This window comes from Chaetodon trifascialis, chromosome 8 (assembly GCF_039877785.1).
Source record: "Chaetodon trifascialis isolate fChaTrf1 chromosome 8, fChaTrf1.hap1, whole genome shotgun sequence".
In the NCBI taxonomy this organism is placed as follows: Eukaryota; Metazoa; Chordata; class Actinopteri; order Chaetodontiformes; family Chaetodontidae; genus Chaetodon; species Chaetodon trifascialis.
The window spans coordinates 10,573,172-10,592,421 of NC_092063.1; the positions used below are offsets into that span (position 1 = coordinate 10,573,172).

At 44.6% G+C, this 19,250-nt stretch overlaps 1 protein-coding gene across 2 annotated transcripts in view; it reads right to left on the reverse strand.

The window, feature by feature from the left end:
- Positions 1 to 19,250, reverse strand: part of nkain4 (sodium/potassium transporting ATPase interacting 4) — a 45,393-nt gene that overhangs the window by 16,058 nt on the left and 10,085 nt on the right. For both annotated transcript variants that reach the window (XM_070968613.1, XM_070968612.1), the window contains exons 2-4: positions 11,973 to 12,110; positions 10,618 to 10,698; positions 4,258 to 4,458 (exon numbers count right to left, since the gene is read on the reverse strand). In XM_070968613.1, coding sequence (XP_070824714.1) covers positions 4,258 to 4,458; positions 10,618 to 10,698; positions 11,973 to 12,110 — 420 coding nt within the window. The remainder of the gene's footprint in view (positions 1 to 4,257; positions 4,459 to 10,617; positions 10,699 to 11,972; positions 12,111 to 19,250) is intronic.

The following is a 19,250-nucleotide window of genomic DNA, read 5'->3' on the forward strand; positions in this document are numbered from 1 at the left end:
AGAAAATTAGATGTGTGTGTTTGTCTGTGGGCAGCTGCATGTTTAATGACAAAACATGATGAGGTAGGGACTGTAGAGACCGAATCCACCTGTTCTTTTCTGCCCAGCCCCCTCTCCAAATGTGAGCGTGCACACACACACGCACACACACACGCACAGATCCATACAGCTTACATGAGGTTGTTAACTGTCTGTTGTGCTGATTTGCATCTTCCACATCAAATGACTGCAAATAAAAGCAAGCTGGTGTCCCAAAACACGACACGCAGACACAAGAGGCTGCCCGTGTCGAAATAAAAGCTGTGCGAAGAAAGAAAGAAATGCTAGTTCCTCACATGCAACCCCAAACAGGATTTTAGATGAGGTCTGACTTAGCAGCGGCGTTTCAATCAAATTCTCAAGTGAATTTGAAGCAAACTTTCAGAAATGTTGCAAAAACAGGAAAAAAGGAAAATGTGAATTAGGTTTCTATCAACTGGTTTAAAGTGAGTAAATTAGGCCATGCAGGTTTGCCTGAAAGTGGCAGTAGGACGCCAAAAGCACAAATGGCTTCTTCTTCTCTCTGAGTGAAAACAACTTATAAGTCATGTGAGTGAATGCTTGCTGAGTCCGAATTTAATAGGAAAAGGTGTTTCCATCCCATTACTTACTTGAAAAAAACACCTAAAATAAGTGTAAAACCTTTAGATTTTTTAGAATTTTGTTGTTTCTATCAACCTTTTGAATGCAATACTTTGATGCAAACATGACTGGTGAAGTGGAGAAAAATGGGGCCGAGACAAGAAACCAACAGAAGGCAAAATAAGGCAGATGAATAAAACAGCCAGTACACAATGAACAAGCAGAGAGGAAAACAAGCATGAGGCTAGAGAAAGTTTACTCCTTTAATGCTGCTTGTTTTTCCCTCTGTTCCCTCTTCTCCATCTTACCAACTCTCAGAAGTTTAAAAAGACCAAATATTAGAGTAAAATTAATCTGAGGAAAATCCATTTCCCTGCAAAACAGATTAACAATTAAAGCTCTTGGCAGAGACAGCCTTTGAAGTATAATGGCGGGCAGTCTTGTTTTTGTGATGTACCGCGAGTAGCCTGACACAATATTCAGTGGCCCGCTGGAGACTAATTCTCTCCTCTGGTCTTGAGGTCTTTCTCTTCTCCTCCCCGTCTTTGGCAGCAGCCAGCAGACCTAATAACTGCTCACCACTGCATCATAAGTCTTTTAATCCCGGGATCTTTATAATCCTTTGAAGCAGATGCTCTAAAACTTACAGTGCATTTACAATGCAATGTCAGCACTGACACATTGCAGAGGTTCTTGATGCTATTATTATACTAGACAATGCATGGCCATTTACTGATCCTGGACACATTAGTGGACTTCAAATACGAGCACATCAAAGATCCCTCCAGTTGGCTCCCCGTGCTGCACACACATGAAATGAAAAAGATATATTCACCACGGCGGCGATGGCTGTTCAGCATGAGAGTTCGAAAACACAACACGGACTAATGGACTTATCAAAGCGAGCACCCTGACCTTTTGGATGAGTGAGGGGCTGGGGGCAGGAGGAGGGCGATTCTGTTTTCATGCCGCTGAACTGAGTGAACCTCAACAAGCATAAAACACACACACCCCACCCTATAGGAGAGCACAGCCCCAAGCAGTAATCATAGGGGTGTGCCCACACCAGGCCTGCTGAGAGGGCCCCTCTAATCAACCTGGGGCCGTTATTCGTCGCCCACACTACCCTGACCCCTGGTGTCAAGTAAGCCGTGCTATAGACTGATATGACAGAGCCATCGAAGCCCCAGAGGAAATAAGAGAAGGAGCAAAAGTGACAGGGAGGGAGAAATGCAGGCAAGGGAGAGAGAAGTGCATCGTCATGTTCGTCATTTAACTTAGTGGGAACTTGACTGACACGAAGGTCAAACAGTGGGCAGGAAAAGGAAAAAGGAGCCGGGGAGACAGACAGAACGGACAGATGTAAAAATAGGAAATGAGCAATGGAACGAGAGAATGACGCAGGCCGCCGCTCCTCCCATTATCAACTTCCACACAATCCTCCCAATGCAGGTTCCCAGGGAATAGAGAGGCAACAGAAGAAAGCATTGCCTGTGGCAGCAATAACCAGCGCTAAATGATATATATCTGTGTGTGCGTGTGTGTGTGTGTGTGTGAGCACTTTCTTTGCCTGTTTTATGAGAAGCTCAGCAGCTCTGACAACCCCTTCACATCTTTCACTACTCCCTTCAGTGTGTAGGAGTTATGTCTACAGATGTAAACTGAATTTCACATCTTGCACAGTTTTTCTTGTTCACTCTCGTACGTTCTCTTCCTAACTAGCCTCCATCTCACCGGAGATGTTTTCTCAGACTCGACTGTTTTATTTAACAGCGAAAGGCGGTGCACAGGAGCATGAGAAGATAGGGTGAAGGGAGGATAGGATGGGAGGGAAAGAGGTGTGTGTGGATTTTCTGTTGAGCACACTGACGGGGAAGTTCAGTCGTATTTATGACAGCCGTAGAAAACCGAAGCTATTCAACAGCAATATGCACTGCAGGACGAGTTGGGTTTCAGCGAAGGCGACAAAGACTAGGATGAGGGCAGAGATGGAGCAAAATATTCCTCTCAGTGATGAATCAATGAATAATACATTATCCCAGTTTGAAAAGGTTGCCTCCACTTCAAGCTCATCCTTTAAACCTTCAAGATACCTCTTGGCTGAATGTAGCCCGTAGCGGCAACAGGCAACAACACAGAGCTGACTTTACCAAATCCTTCACTTCTGAATGGCTTATTTCTAGCCCACAATGAATCTGAGCAGACAGATGACAATGATGCCTCTGTTGCTGGCCAATGGATCCACATTTTTCATCTTAATGAAACATGCTCCTTGGAGCCCACACTAAATATTTAATGGCCTCTCACGGCAACCTTGAAACCCCTCTAACAAAGACAAAAGGGACACCCCACTTTCTTCTTATTGTTTTCATTCAGCCTTTCAACTCTTTCTTTCTGCCCGGCCCTCTCGTCCACCGGAGAGGAATAAGGACAAACCACAACAAGAGTGGACATCTCAAAGGACTCTTATTTTCTTTGGCAGTGCCCGGCTTTTAGCCTGGGAGGACACAAGGAAAATGATGCCATTTGAGACGCTGGGATTTCAGCACAAATTTCTCTGCTCCTCTCGAGAGCTGTTCCCACATTGATGCCGTTGAATGCTTGCTCGGACAATACCATGTAAAAGCGCACGCTAAAAAGTGTTGCCATCTTTCAAAAAGTTCATGTGCAGCCAGGAATAAACCAATTCACTGCCTATAGTGGAAGGGCTAATGAGGTTCAGCGAAAGAGCTGGGGCTATGAAGTGAGGTCAGCCATTTTATTGCCTTTTCTCCATGGGGGTGATGGGATGAATAGTACAATCCAGTGCTTCTCTACACTGGCTCCCTCCGCTAGCTTTCTAATCTGCCACGTTCTTAGCGGCATTCACGGTGCTCTCCCAGGTGTAAATTAGCTCAAGATTAGATGGTAAGAATGAAAACCAACAGAACTCTGAAACCCACCGACGGCTGATGAAGCTTCTGCATATTAGCTCTCTCTTGCTCACCTACTGCCATTGTTAAATCCACTCTACATGCATTGCTGAGTGAGAAAAACAGGTGTGAGTGTGTTTACGTACATTGCGATTGAGTCAAAGTGTGTGCAAGCAAATGCCACTGTGAGTAAATGTGTGTAATGTTGATGTCTGAACCCAAGTGCCTGCTGTGCTGGCAACTAAGAAGGTCCTGGCTCCCGTCCAATATCAGATTAGTCAGTTATACATGAGTGTGTGCAAATGTGCATGCTGGCAGGATGTGAGTTTTTGGTGTATTCATACAGAGCTGTATAAAGAGGACAATAACAGCCCCTCCAGTGTTTGAGTAACCTGTTAGCAGCTGGCAGGTCTGAGTCTCAGCCAGACAAAACAACAGATCAATTTTTCATCCAGTGACCGGGGCAGAGGAAGGGAGGCAGCGTCAGACAAAATAACCGACCGCTGTGGAATTATATTAAGAAAAGTGCTTGAAGGGAAACATAAACATCACCTTCCCTTCTATCATGTTCACCTTTCACGTACATGAAATCCCACGGTGAGTGAGTTCGCCGCTGGTGTGGGGTATGAAATGTGATGAGTTCCTGTGACATGTTCACACTTGTATGTTTGTACATATCTGCATGTGGAGAAAGTGCAGAGCCACACTGCCAGCTTGTACTCACAGCAACAAGAATCTGTGTGCCGCTATGCATGACCTCAATGTACTGGTAGTCCATGAGGCAGCCCATGACGGTGATGTAGGAGTGGCTCTCTGTGGTGCGGACCCCCGCAGCCTGTGGCATCTCTCTCCTCACGCAGCCCGGCCCGTGTTCGCTCCACCAAGAGTGATGGGCTGAGATGTTAAATGTCAGCAGGTCGCTGTCCTGAAAGGAGAAAGAGACATTTACTTCTTTGCTTGGACTCTATTCATTACTTATGATGTACACTCATGTATTCTTCATGAGCAAACCATGTTGTACAGGAGGCAGGGAACTTATCTCTGGACACCTGCGGTAGATTGGATAGTTTTTATGGCTGTTCTCTTTTGCTCAGAGGGTTGGTTCATCCTGTTATAAACAAGACGAAGACTGTGCAGCCACGCTAACAGCTCTACCAGGCTGCACTTAAACGCTAACATCAGCACGCTAACATACCCAACATGACAATGCTAACCTCATGTTCACCTTCTTATTTTAGTGTTAGCATGCTAACATCATGCTAATTAGCACTGAACTGAAGTACTGCTGAGGCTAATGGGAATTAGTTTAGCCGCAAACCAGAGCTTTGAATAAGTTTAAACTTTTAACTGATGGTGCCACAAAAGGAAAAGTTATTATGATTCATCCTCTGGGCACCATGAATGTCTGTACAAAATTTCATCCAATATTTGTCGAAATATTTCAGTCTGGATCAAAGTGTTTGATATTACCATCCCCATGTTGCTAGCATGGCTACAAACACATCTTATTACTTACCACAACTTGCATCTAGCCATGTATGTACTTTTGGTTTTGGAAGTGTTTGCTCAGTTTTACTGAAAATCGTGTTTTCTGCCATCAACCCTACACAGCTGACGTGAAGTAAATTCTGTTTATGGTGCTTAATGTGTTCAAAACATTACATTTCAAAACAGCAGCAAGACTTTCTAGCAACAATGTGTCTGTCTGTTCCTCAGGATAATCCACAGACCTCACACTCAACAGTTTTCTTCGGAGCTCCTCCCTGGTGAATAAATAATCCCTGAAAACTGCTGACAGTGTGTTTTGTGGTTTATCTAGAGTAACAGAGACATTGTTTCAGGAAGGAGATGTTGGTGTTGAGTGTTGCTTTGTGAGAGCTAATTACAAAAAAAAAGACCTTTCAATATTTTTAACTGAAGATTAACAACATATATGACACACAGGCTACGAGCCCATGAACCTTAGTCAGTCTGAGCCGGCTGAACCTGCTGTTTCAGAGGAAAGTTTTTTGATTTAGTTTTCAAACTTTTAGATCCATCATTTTATACATGAAGCTCTTGTACATGCTGGCGATTTCAATTTGCACACAGCCATATGAGCCCACACATACAGATGCACAGATGCTCACACCAATCAATACCCCAATACAGCAATCTAACCCCGCATCTGCCCCTCGGTGACAAGACATGCATTATTAACAGAGCCAAGTGCTGTCAGGAAACATCTCCGACTCCCACCCACCCCCACTCACACTGCCATGTACACATCAGCAACATACAGTATCACTGACAGCTTTCAGCAACAGATCTGTGTAGTCAGTGGAAGTAACTGCAACAGGAGTCATGAGCAACATTAAAATGATGCTACTGCCTATGATCCCTCTGTTTCTCTGCGTCGATCACTCATCATCATCCTGCTCCTATTGTCCCTCCTCTCTCACAAAGTCACAAAAACAGAGGCGGATGAAGGTCAATTGTAGGACTGTGAAGACTAATGACAGATGCCATTGATTGAGCCTGCAAGCTAAGGAAAGCATCTCTATCAAAGCTGTAGCCGCACTCACGGCTGCAGAACATCTGCAGTCAATATTCAAGAAGCTTTTGGCAACTTACTGTCAGGAGTGTTATTGTTATGCTCCCGTGCACCCCAAAGAACAAATCAATCTAGGCTACTGATACTGCTCAAACTATTTTCTTTATATATTTTATATTATACAAAAGTCAATACATATTTGGACACAACCCTGTTACTGGACTCACTAGAGACACAAGGCGTTCTATAAAGCTAAACATCAAATGATAAGAATCTTATTTCTCATGATTTATTGTTTCTGAAATCCAGAGAAGAAGGTTTGTGTGATCACAGTGTGGAGCAGATGTGAGCGGCTAACTGGGTGTAGTAGACTCTTCTGACACCGATGACAGTCTCGTATTTACTAGCATTTCACAAAAGGTGTGCACGCACGGTGGTTGCATTTGAATTGGAGAGACTGTGTTGAGGGTGGTCTGCTTGTCTCTAAAATAAAGTCTGCAGTCACTGTTTGTGGTGGGTGAGACAGAGAGGAAGCCTGGGGAGTGTTTTATACTATATTCACAGTGAGGCGGACGAATCTGAAAACTTTATTTACAGGTAAAAATTACATTTGTCCATATCATAAAGCCCTATTTGCACAGGCCTAGTATTACCAGGGGACGTCATGTGAAGTTTTTCAAATTTTACCCCATTCCCCATAATGTCAATAATATTCAGAGTCAGAAAACTTTATTGATTAGGGAAATTGCGCACAGAAAGAAGGATGACATTATACACTACCTGTTAACCCAGGCAAAGCAGCTGAGTCACACCGAGCTATCCTTCAAATCCCTGTCATGCTCGCAAAGTCGTCTGACAAAATAAACATGAATATGTTATTGATAACGCCTGTGCTGTGCGATCGGCCGTATTGGTAATCAGAACGAGTCATCAGAGGGACAGAAGCAGTTCAGGCATACGTAATAAATCTACACTAAACGGAGATTCACTCACTGTGGAGCAGCATTGGGGTTTGACAGCATTTTATCGAGTCAAATTGAACGTGAATCCTTTCATGTCACTTATCAGATCAATTTAGGTTTATCTTTTTATGCTGTACTGACTGTGAGAACAAATCTCCCTCTGGGACAATAAAATCTAAATTGAAACAATCACCAAAAGTTAGAGCAAGAGAAATTTATTTTCTAAGAGATTTGTCGGAATCAGAGCTTAACATATTGGGTATTTTATTTATTGGTTTACTGAGTGTGAAATGCCGAAATAGCAAGAGAAAGAAGCATTTTGAAATTCAGACAGCTTCGTGCAGACATATCAAAAGTCTCCATGTCACTGTGTGCAGAGTGTGAGAGAGAATGAATAAAAAGAGGCGGTGAATGACTGCGGACTGTTTAAAACAGAGGTGTGTGCGAAGTAGCGGGGGTCTGTCTGTCAGCCTGTCTTGCACCGTGGGGGAGGGGATAAGGGATCAATAGGAGGTGACAGAGCATGTGGCATATGACTCTGACAACCTGCCCCCTCACTTCGAGAGCCCTGTCAGCAATACACACTAACACACGCACAAACACATCCTCCAGAACAGTCCTGTCAACATCGGTCAAGGCAAGTCAGGCAGAATTAGCAGACTGTGTTTTATAATAAAATGCATTTGGGACCTCTCCGAGAGCTATGTGCCAAGTTTGGTTGTGCATGTGTGCATGGGGTTTGGGTTGGGGTGTGGGTCTGGTTGTGGGTGGGTGGGTGCGCTCCATTAGCCAGCTCTCCTCCTGGCCACCATATGCAGAGCTGGGAGCCCAGGCTGGCTCCATCTGTCGGGTTAATGCCAAGCCCAAGCAGCTGGCCCCTACAAGCCTCATTATTCTAGCAGGAACCATGCAGGAACACCCACACACACACACACACACACACACACGCACACATAGACAAACACAGTGAGACACAGACACACTTGATGGAGCCAAGGTCTATAACACAATGACAAAGTCGCCAGAGCTTGGGAAGGTGTTTCTGAAATTCATTTTGGCTGTCTGAACTGGTGTGAGATGAATGTTGCCTACATGAATTCATTATTCTCAATGGTCAGGCAGGCAACTGGGCAAGACACCCATCAATAGCCGGGAGGAGAGGAGAGGAGAGGAGAGGAGAGGAGAGGAGAGGAGAGGAGAGGAGAGGAGAGGAGAGGAGAGGAGAGCGCTAAAATGAGAAAGGCAAGATATGGAACTTGCAAAATACATGGAATAAATTAAAAAAAGATCAAAGGAGCAGTGAGCGGAGTGAAATAAATGAGAGACGACAAGTTGACATGTGGAGGGAGGGTGGGTAAATGAACAGGTTGTGTAAATGTAAGTGTACATACAAATCTAAAAGACTGGATGTACATGCATGGTGGTTGGGGAGGGGGATTATTTACCTATTAAGTTGTGAGGTCCCACTTGAACCCCCCCCAAGCTAGGCCAGCAGAGACGCAGCACACATAGAATATTGCAGAAACACAAACGTTCTTTGAGGTGTTGCAGCTGTGGGTGTGTATGATGATCCCTAAAGCTTAGGGAGCGATTTACAGTTTGTTGGATTCATATTAGTTGACTGTGTCATGCACTCTTTATATAGCGCAATTAATCATGTTTACTTGGACTGTGTCCATTATTCAGACCATCAAAAATCACCTGGTAGCAGTGCATCATATCGAGTTACAGCTAAAATATATGCTCAGCACTAATAAAGCTCAAGAACACTCAATAATACATCTATATTTTGGTAAAATTCCAATCAGAGCAGCTACATAGGTTTGGTTTGTGGGAGAAATGGGTCAGAATTAAAGCTGAATCATTTTTAAAGCAAACTCAGACTTGAGTGTTTATCCTGGCAAATGCGAGAGTGATGCGTTGTCTTCCAGAGAAGCGACACCGCCCTCACCTGCCCCCGCTCTGCTGGAACTCTTCTCTTTTCCACAATGAAAGGACGTTTGCACTGGAAACTGCTTTGCTATGAGTCACACAAGGTAAATTTGTTGAGTATGACTGAAAACGCAGCCTTCTTTATACCTGCTATCAACAAAATAACTACTTGGACCAGATTCAGGTATGTAGAATAGAGTGCAGCCAATGCTGACCAGTCACAGGTTTTGCTGTGTGGAGAGTGCAGCCACATCAAGGTGTCCTGATATACAGACTAATGCCACATTTCCACTAGCGCGGCTCCACTCGACTCGACTCTACCTGGTTGTTTTGTGTTTCCATTAGGGATAGTACCTGGTACCCGATACTATTTTTAGTACCTGCTCTGGCGAGGTTCCAAGCGAGTAGAAGCGATACTATATGTGTGACGTCAACAGCCTGTCGGCCACTGATTGGCCGGAGAGTGTCGTCACTGGTCTGCGACGTCCAACACCGGAAAAACAATCCCGCCCCCTCCATTGTAACACCGGGCAACAGCAACCGCTGACTTTATTCTTTATTCTCACTCGAGGGAAATGGCTGCTCAGTTTCTTCTCTTGCTTTGTGTGTGACAAAAACCACAAACCGAGCAGCAAATACAACATTGCCTCGATGTCCTCCATTGTTTGTCGGCTCTGTTTGCGTCGCGTACAAATTGACGTCATGGCAGTTTCGCGCAGCCGTGGTATGACGACCCCGCCTACGTTGAGGAGGTACTATGAAGTACTCAATTGTAATGGAAACTCAACCAAACCAAGTAGAGTAGAGTAGAACCGAGTCGAGTAGAGCTGGAACTGTGTAATGGAAATGCGCCATAAGACTAAGCAGAGGAAAGAATATACTCAATATACACAACCAATCATCATTCACTTTTTTTAAAAGTTCGTAGTAAGTTTAGTCAATGGTTAGCTGTAATAGCTAACTGTGAAGAAGAAGCAACGCTATGGACATCTGCAGGTGAATCTGTTTTGTTGATTAATTTAGAATAGAGGTAACACTGTTAACCAAAGTGTCCTCTTAGACTAATAGACAAATCCGCCGGCTAATTTATGTGTTTATTTATTCGCTCTCTTGCGATGATGCCATTAACGCGGCGGCAAAGCCGAACTAAATGCATCTTCAGTGACAGTGAGAGCAGAAATGTTGGGGCTGATTACAGTCACCCGCTCTGCACGATTAAGCTAACCTGTGTGCACGCAGAAGTTCTTCAGCTTGAAAACTCCAGTGTGAAATGGGTTATGACACAGGCTTAGCTAAGAAAATAACTCATGTTTGTTGGCAAAAGCCTTTAAAAAGTGAAATACTTTACACGACTACTGAGACTCTTCCCTCAACCTGTGTTCATCTTTAGGCTTTTGACCTGCCAGCTAATCAGAAACAAGTATTTTATGTGGCTGTGTTGTCAGCTCTGACACGGTTCTCGACATGCCTAAAAAGACACCGAGTGTAGGTGGCACAGCTCTTGGACAGTGGAAGGTAAATCAGGCTACACTTCCCCGCCAGCCTGAAATCATGACCTCAGAGAGGAAAGAACAGCAGTCATCACAGCACAGACAAAGCCACCCGACATGGCGAAAGATTTGGCAAAAACAGCAGACTGAAATTGTGAAAGTCTCACCTTGGACAGACCTCCTACGTCCAGGTAGAAGCAGATGACGAAGACATTCCAGGCCACCCACAGAGCGGCCCATACTGTATACTGCAGGGCACAGACACAGACACAGACAGATCAGCTCGATGGAAACTGGATGAACTGAACAGAAACAGGAAGTGACAGCTACTGGAGAAAATGGCACGCTGAATGAATGAGCTCCTGAGCAAAGTAAAGTCAGTGGACAGCGGCATCCCACGCACACTCCCACACACTAAATCTCACATACACATGCATTAACACACACGCACCTCATGCTCTGCGTGAGGTGCATGACACCACGCGCACAAATACATTCGTATGAAAAACAAAACTTTTTTTCAAAGGTGTCGTTAAGTTCAGCGAGTCTATTGAAGCCCCGAGGGAGCTGCGGGTTTCTAAACAGCTGCGGCTGATTTAAGTTCACGACTTTCAACCATTTATGAAACTGTACAGTCAGACAGCCAACTGTTGACAGACGCTGAGCTGTATTCACCGACTGAGAGAGAGTCGTCATTGTGGAGATTGCGAAATCTTCTGACTCACGATGAACTGAGCGCTTAAATGTCAGAGGCGTCGGAGAAAGAGCGGAGGGCAAAACGGCACCTTCGTAAAAACATACATGTTGAATCATGAAACCCCTGAGCTTGCTGCCCATTTTCCACCTGACATTAGACAATAGCTCTGCTTTCCCCCCTTCCTCTCCTTCAATTGCTGCTTCCTCTGTTTCTTCATCACATCCTGTGCGGCTACAGTTTATCCTCCTCCATCTCCCCTGTCTCTCTTTATTTGCTCTCTTCCCCTCTATCTCTTTGTCACTCCCCCAATCTTTTCCTGTCATTAACATTGCCATCTGTGCTTCCCCCATTGCTGCTCGAAAGAGTCTTTTAACGCCGCTGATGACCGTTACGGTTTAAAATAAAAACCGAAGTGCAATAAAAGCACATTTGTGACGCTTCATCCTGGTTCTTTCTAACAGAAGGAGTCAGGCAGCACATGCTTTGCACCGTGTTTCAAAGAATGACCTTCTCTGTCCAGAAACTCAACACCGAGTATAAATCTGATGAGCTCCTTAGCCCCCCCAAGCACCCCCCCACCCCCTTTAATTAGCCCTAATTACCTTGGGATTAAAGTGATTTAAGGGTGTTGCACAATGCACAAGAGAGTGGAACACACTTTGCAATTAGAGAGGAAAGGCAACAACATGTCCGATCAGATGCACAGGCAGAGGACTAATGCAAAGTGATGTGACGCGGCTTAACAAAAACCGTGAGGAATGGGATTATGTGACAGACCTTACAGAGTTTCATGTGGACCACGAGTCTTCAGCTACGTGTACTCACCACCACAATGTAGCGCGGCCGGTACTGGATGGTGCCAAAGAGGCCGAGGATGACGATGATGATGTGGAAGAAGTTGGCAAGGATCGGGGCCCACTGGTAACCCAGGAAGTCAAAGACCTGTCTTTCTAAAGCCAGCACCTAAAGGGTGAGAGACAAGGAAAAATGTTATCAGGTTGACATGTTCTGGAAGCAAACTGCCTCCCCTGAGAACTCACAGCCCCAAAAAATGACAGCACACACACACTGGCAACTTGGTCACGTACAGCTCGTACTTTATTGAAGACAATATCTTTTCACCTCACAGCTTTTGGCCAACAATCCTACACCGAGCGGGCCGACATGAACAGCTTGAGCGTTTAGCCTCTGACTGTGGGAGCGCCCAGAGGTGAAGACTGGAAGTTTTACAAAATAAACAATGACAGATTTATCGATTCAACCCCTGCCGAGCTAAAGAGGAGCTCACCATTTCCAACCTTCCTGCCAACGGCCCCCAGGAATGAGAATGTTCTGGGAACTTTATGGGAGGCGAGGGCCTTCCTTAATAATACCACTGCCGTGAGCTTAGGCGCTTATTAAAGAATGTGCTCGCAAACAACGTGTATACACGCACGTGCACGAGCAATGTTAAACCCTTGACAATGACAAGAGGAATCCACAGTTTTCCCCATACAGGCTCACCCTTTCCACCCCTATGTTTTTACAGTGGTTTCAGGCCAATCCTGAAAAGAAGGCTAATTCCTTCAAGACATCCTTCATTTTTGTTCTCCGTCTCCCTTCTTTGTACTTGAGCTCTTTGCATGCAACATTTTGTGCAACAGCAAAAAAAACCCCAAAACAAAGCAATTTGAACCTTTAAGACTGTGAGTCCCTATTTGCATCAACTCAATTAGCATGCCATTTGGGGGAAAATACAGGGGGGACCCATGCGAACCATTTAATTAGAATTCCATTGCCAATCCAATTCCATTCCATTCCCAGAGAGTGTGTGTGTGTATGTGTGTGTGTTTTTGAGTCTCAAGCAACGATGTGTTTCGTTGTGTGTCGACATGTCATTTCCAGCCAAGCGCTTGAAGATGGATGAGGGAGGGAGGAATCTCGTTGCTACTGCAATGATAGGAACGCACCACCGAGCACATTCACACAAACAGGCGCACACACACACGCGATACACAGCCGTGGCTGCTCGTCTTAATGTAATGGAAATGTTACCATCAACCCGATGAGACATTGTGACAGGCAGGGGAGGGAGATGATCAAATACTGAGTGATAATTACAACTGAACACTCCTTTGCATAGAGGGCGAGGGCAATAAGTCCACAGACAGGGTGTGAAGCAACAGAGGGCGAGGTGACTGCACTGTGACCTGCACCAAGCATTATCATAGCAAAGTCAGGGAAGAGCTCAGACGTTCAAAGATAAAGCTTTCACCCTTGCGGGTGGAGGACAAAGAAGAGAACGAATAATGCCTGGGAAACAAAATTGGGATGGATGGGGAGAATATTATGAAAAAGAGATGGCAAAAGAACAGATAGAGGGAGAGATGAGAGAAGACGCAAAGAAAATCACAAACGACGTATGCTAACATAGAACGACTGAGCTCCCTCCCTCTTAATAACCTCAGTCTATCCCCAGGATAGAGGGGCTGAAGGAAATGAATGAAGTCGAAAGACTCGTACATCTTGTGGTGGGCTCTGGGTCATGCTTAGAGAGCTCAATAAAACCCCTGCAGGAGGACGCCAGCGAAGATGAGGTGCAGCCACAGGACGGACCCTCCTCAACTGACGACATCTCTCTACTTATTTATCAGTTACAGCTTTTCAGACGCATGCCTGGACAAACACCACATATAAATCTATGGCATTAATGAGAATCAAGTCCCATGTCTTGAGCCAATCGAATTCAAAGAAGGAAAAATGTGCTAGGAGGCACCCTCCCACCTGTTCGACGATATTAATGAGCGTATCTGCAGCTGATCAGAGGTGGACATTTGGTGGGCAGCCACCCCAACACCTAAAGACATCTAAAGACCTGCAGCTGGAGCAGTTCAGCGTATTTTATCTACGTTTATCAGCGCAGAACAAAAATAGATTCAGCTTTAATCTGCTGTCAGAGCTATCTTATCTTAATTCTTAGTCTACTGTTTTTAATCACGTACAGTAGTTTTTATGCACATGTATGGTTAAAATGGTGTTTTTCTTACCCACAACATGTCAGCTTAGCGTGGGTTATGTGTGTTTTTTGATATGTGAATTGCTGTTGCAACACTGCAATTTCCCTTAAGGCATCAACACAGCTCTCTATCTATTTATAGCACGGTGGCACAAGTGGTAACACTGTCGCCTCACAGCTAGAAGGTCCCCGGTTCGATTCCCGCTGTGGGCGTGTCCTCCACCATGCCTTGGTGTCTGCTGCTCGAGGAAAAAGGGGCCGTTCTGTGTGGAGTTTGCATGTTCTCCTCGTGTTCACCCGGGGTTTCCTCCATAATAACCCCCATTAAAAACATGCAAGAAGATCACCACCTGACCAATGGTGACAAAGAAGTACTGGTCCCCGGGCGCGGGCGTCAGTGTTGCCTGGCAGCTGGCAGCCCACTGCTCCTGGTCTGCCGCGGAGGATCGACAGATCGAGGATGGGTCAAATGCGGAAAAAACTAATTTCACGGAAAGCATGGCGTGTAGTGCAACTAACACCTTGTGTAATGTGATTAATAAAGTAGTTTCTTCTTCTTCTTCTTCTTCTTCATCTATCCAGATGAACAAGAAGCAAATTGCTTAACTGCCAAAGGAAGCCTAAAGCTTCCAATGCACTTCATCAGACCTGCTCATTGGATGATCGAGTAGCTTTGGAAATCCCGTGCCGCCACACCTTTCTAACATCAGATTAGGGGGGCTGTGCCATTTCTCTAACTTTCTTTAACCAACAGTCCCAACATTCACGCCCACTTCACACAGTGACTGGCCAGCTGTGTAGAGGCGAGAAATGAGCCAGGGTTTGAACTTTCCCTCTCAAGCTCTCTTTTTCCCACTTTTTCTTGACTTTACACAACTATCACTGTAAGATCTGATTGGTGCATCTTTGTGAAACACTGTGAATATCTTCCAGGAGAGAATGCGTCTGTGTCTGTCTGTGCATTTTAACGATATCTCACTCCTCTCGATGAGGACTGTGCTTTGTGCTCCACCTTCCAGTGTGGCCATTCAGAGCTACAGACAACACGTTGTACAAAGTAGTTCTTGTTGAGCATGACCTGAACTTAAGGCTCTGCTAGTAAGAATGCTGCAGAGAAAAGAAAAGCCTGCTTCTAGCATAAGCGGCACTATTTTGCCAGTGATGGTGACAGACACTGCCACGTTATCTTCTCAGCTGGAAAATACAAACCAAAGCCTGGAAAGAGCAGCATTTCAAACAGCCAATCTACTTTTTAATTAAATCTTTAAGGCAAGCAATGTCAATTTCTTGCATCCATAATAGACAGTGATAGACAAACTCTGTGTGTTTACAGATGCGCAGGTTTACAGTTGCAGACGCTTTCATTATGTTACATATAAACAGTGTAAATATATTTTTCATTATCAACAAAATACAGCCATTAATTCAACAGTGCAGATCTGCTTGGACAAACTGATCGCTCTGACTGTAAAGTGGGATAAATATGAGAACAGTCCGGTATTGAAGCATCATACTGATGGTTGCCTTCACCCACAGTCTGCCCCTGCGTATGAACCTTGTCAACCTCGCCTACATAGTTAGCTAAAAGTAACTCATAGCATACTGCTTATTTGACCTCCTAAGCCCATTTGTCAACTTAAGGTCTACTAATTGTAGCATCCTGCAAACAGTATCAGACAGGGTGCAGCTGATGCTCTGATGCTGAGGATAGCGGCGGTGAGCTCTCAGAATGTCCTCTGGTAATCTCGATGGAAAAAAAGAGATCCAAAGACTGCAAAATCTGTTAAACAGCTTTTATTCTGTTTGGCTTGATGAATGAAAATAACCTTTGGGACTTATCTGGGTGTACTTGGTACTAAAAGAGAAGAGAAGACATTTTAATTTGTGGGGAAGCTCATTTACATCTTTTTTTCACCTAATAAGCAAAATAAAACTTGATTTAAGTTTTTAGGCGAACTGTAAAATATCCTTAGCTTGAATGTAAACTGAATATGTGACTGTTGTTATTTAAAAAAGAACAATTTTGAGGTTCACTGAGAGTTTGTCATTTGTTTCCTCCCCCGTTTTTGTCTAACTCTACACACTGCTCACTGTTATTCAAACACACACGCTATGTCCTGTGCACACATGCATTCCCACATGGACCACTGCCCCAGTACATTAACGAGCATCAACCTTCATCCATCCAACACACATACTTTACATCCCTACGTGTATTCATTACACACGGCCATGGATTCTTTCCCTGAAATATTTCCACCAGTCACTGAATGAAATAAGCGTCTGGGCATGATGGACGTGTATGTGTATGCGAGTGTGTGTATATCCTCTCCTCTGAGATGCTGCAGTAAGCCTATCACGTTCGCTGCTAACTTAATAATCCAACAAGATGACAACAATCAATCAGGAACAGAAAGGTCTCTGCCCACCCAGACACACATGCAGGCACACGCGCGCACACACGCACACTCCCATTTGACACAATTAGCCCTTAATTCATAGCATGCAGGTTACTGGAGAGTGGGGTAGAATTTGATCAAAAGTTACCAACGATCTTCCAGGAATAGCGAGCCGGCTACATAACGGCCCGTAAAAGCCTCCCACCGACCTCCTGCATGAACAAATGACTCCCTCTAGGGTGATGGAATCTCTTAGTGTGTATTTTGGTTTTGGGTGTGTATATGTGGAGAAGCATGTTGCCCACACATACCACTCCTCCCATCATAAATACTACGCAATTAGGGGGTGGGATACGACAGGATGCAACAAGCCCCTCTCTCACCTCCACTGTTGCCCATCTTTTGTTTGCTCCATCCTTCTCTTTTCATTCCAGTTGTTTTTTCTCTTTTCCTAGCTCTCTGAAACCATCAATTATTCTGTCCTTCAGCTATGTGATAACAGGTTATTAACAAGGACCTGATTCTTCTGTTAGATGTTAGTGTCTCGAGGTGCGCACCAACGAGCAAACGGAGAAAGGAAGAACACACAAGTGGGCACGGCCTTACACTATAACAATATATACATATACTCTACATACATTTAAAACATGACCACTTCCTTTGGCATGATGGGAAAAAGGGAGCAAAGTGAGCTCCCCACACAAGAGTGATGAGAGGATCAGCGTGAACGTTTCTGAGAGGGAAAAAGCATTTGATCCACGTCATTTGATAGCTAATTAAGATGTGCGTGTGCGCTCAAGATAAGTGGCTGAAATGCATGAAAAACAGTTTGTTTTGCCTCTGCATCAATCCGACTGGGATTTCAGACAGGAACCAAACATGTGGCGGGGCGGCTTGACAGTTGTTTATGATTAATGACTCAACAGTGTTGTCACAAGTTAGCGATACGCAGTAACAGGACGCACTCATGAAGGGGTGAGGGGTGTGAGGTGTGAAAGGGAGAGAGGATCTGACAATGCCCCCCCCCCCCCCGAGCGCGAGGATGGAGGTGACTGGTGACCCTCTCATTTTCACCGTAGCCTGCAGATACTATAAATCACATCAGTGTTTCTCTTTCTGTGTATGCCCTCTGTGAAATGTCCTCTGATAACATGTTACTGAATGTGTCATCAGGATCTGTGGCTTTGAAAATCAGGTCTGTGTGTGTGTATGTGTGTGAGAAGCCATTCTGTATGACTTTAGGCTCTATGAGTCAGTCTCCTCTATGTTCAAGCGTACTCTGAGTCACACAGTCAGGCAGAAGGACGGCACTGAGGAGTGGCAGGAGATGTGACGGCTGAATTGCGGAGAATTCCTGCTTCCATGTTATCTCCTGTTTATTTCTTATCTCGGTGGCTTCGCTAATGGATAGTTTTTACTTAGACACACAAATGCACGTTAGCCAATGAGGCCAAGCTGGATAGAAATTCAGAGGGAGAATGTATATGCAATAACCAAATTACCAGGTCTGTTTCATTCGTGAATCACACTCCAACTGAGATGCTGTGCTGCTTGCTGGGAGTCACTGGGAGAGACTGCCAAGGCATAACACGGCACATTATAAACAGCCAACCAGCCTCTGATTCATAGTTTGCCATTTTTACTTTCCTTCGCTTCATATAGATTTCACATAGAGCATCTGTTTTGTGATTTCCCACACGAATATGGAAAATACTTCGTAGTAACTCCAGCTTACTGCATACAGCAGGCCGCAGAGACAGAACATAACACGAGTCTGATGGGTCGGGAGATGGTTAACACAACATCTGGTTCATTTTTTAAGACTTTCTTCTGAACATTTCTTGGTAACTATACCTCTTCAGGGCTCTAAACAGAAGTGAGATAATGCAAACGGAGGAGCAGAGAGTTGTTCTTTGGATGAGCTTGTGGAAATCTGTAGAAATATTAGACGTCTTCATGGGCCCTTAGCTGAGTCAGACAGGGCCCAAATTACAATTAGTCTCATCAGGTCACTTGGTGTTTACTGTTCTCAGGTCTACCTTTCAGTATGTCTAATACCCAAGTAGACTCCAATGGTAAAAATAAATGCATTTATTTCTATAAACTAGTCTTTAAAGCATATAATTGGGTCCAACGTTTTGCACCTCTGAAGACCTCTAAGATGTTTGTAACCTGTGCTGAGGGGTCGTACATACTGTATGTATAGCTTTATTTTAAGAGCCCAGCTGCTAAAAAGGTTGGTATCCACCGCTCTAACTATCACACCAAGCTGGCCGCTTGTTCCCAGCTCTCTGAGTACAAGATGGGCAGAACGTCAGCCTGCTACCACCACACAGAGCAGCGAGTGCACTTTGCTGTTGGATTAAACATCAGGGAAAGCAGTTTGAGAGCCAAACACGTACTCATAGAAGTGGTGTTCGTCTAAGTAACTATTATCCCGAGAGAAATCAAAACAACTGTTCTATTCCAAATCTAAATAAAAATAAAGACAGACATGAGACACGACAGACGAGGCATGAATCAGAGGCTGGCAGACATTTTTCTGTCTTTTTTTTTCTGTGTGCCATGCTTTGCCCTGGCTTGTCTTCACTGTGACTCCCAGCAGGCAGTAAAGTACTTCTCAAAAACTTTCTCCAATCCAATTTTTCACCTCTCGCCTGGGTAAAGTCATTAGACTCTGGTGCCTGCCTGGTCCTTGTGTAACTAATG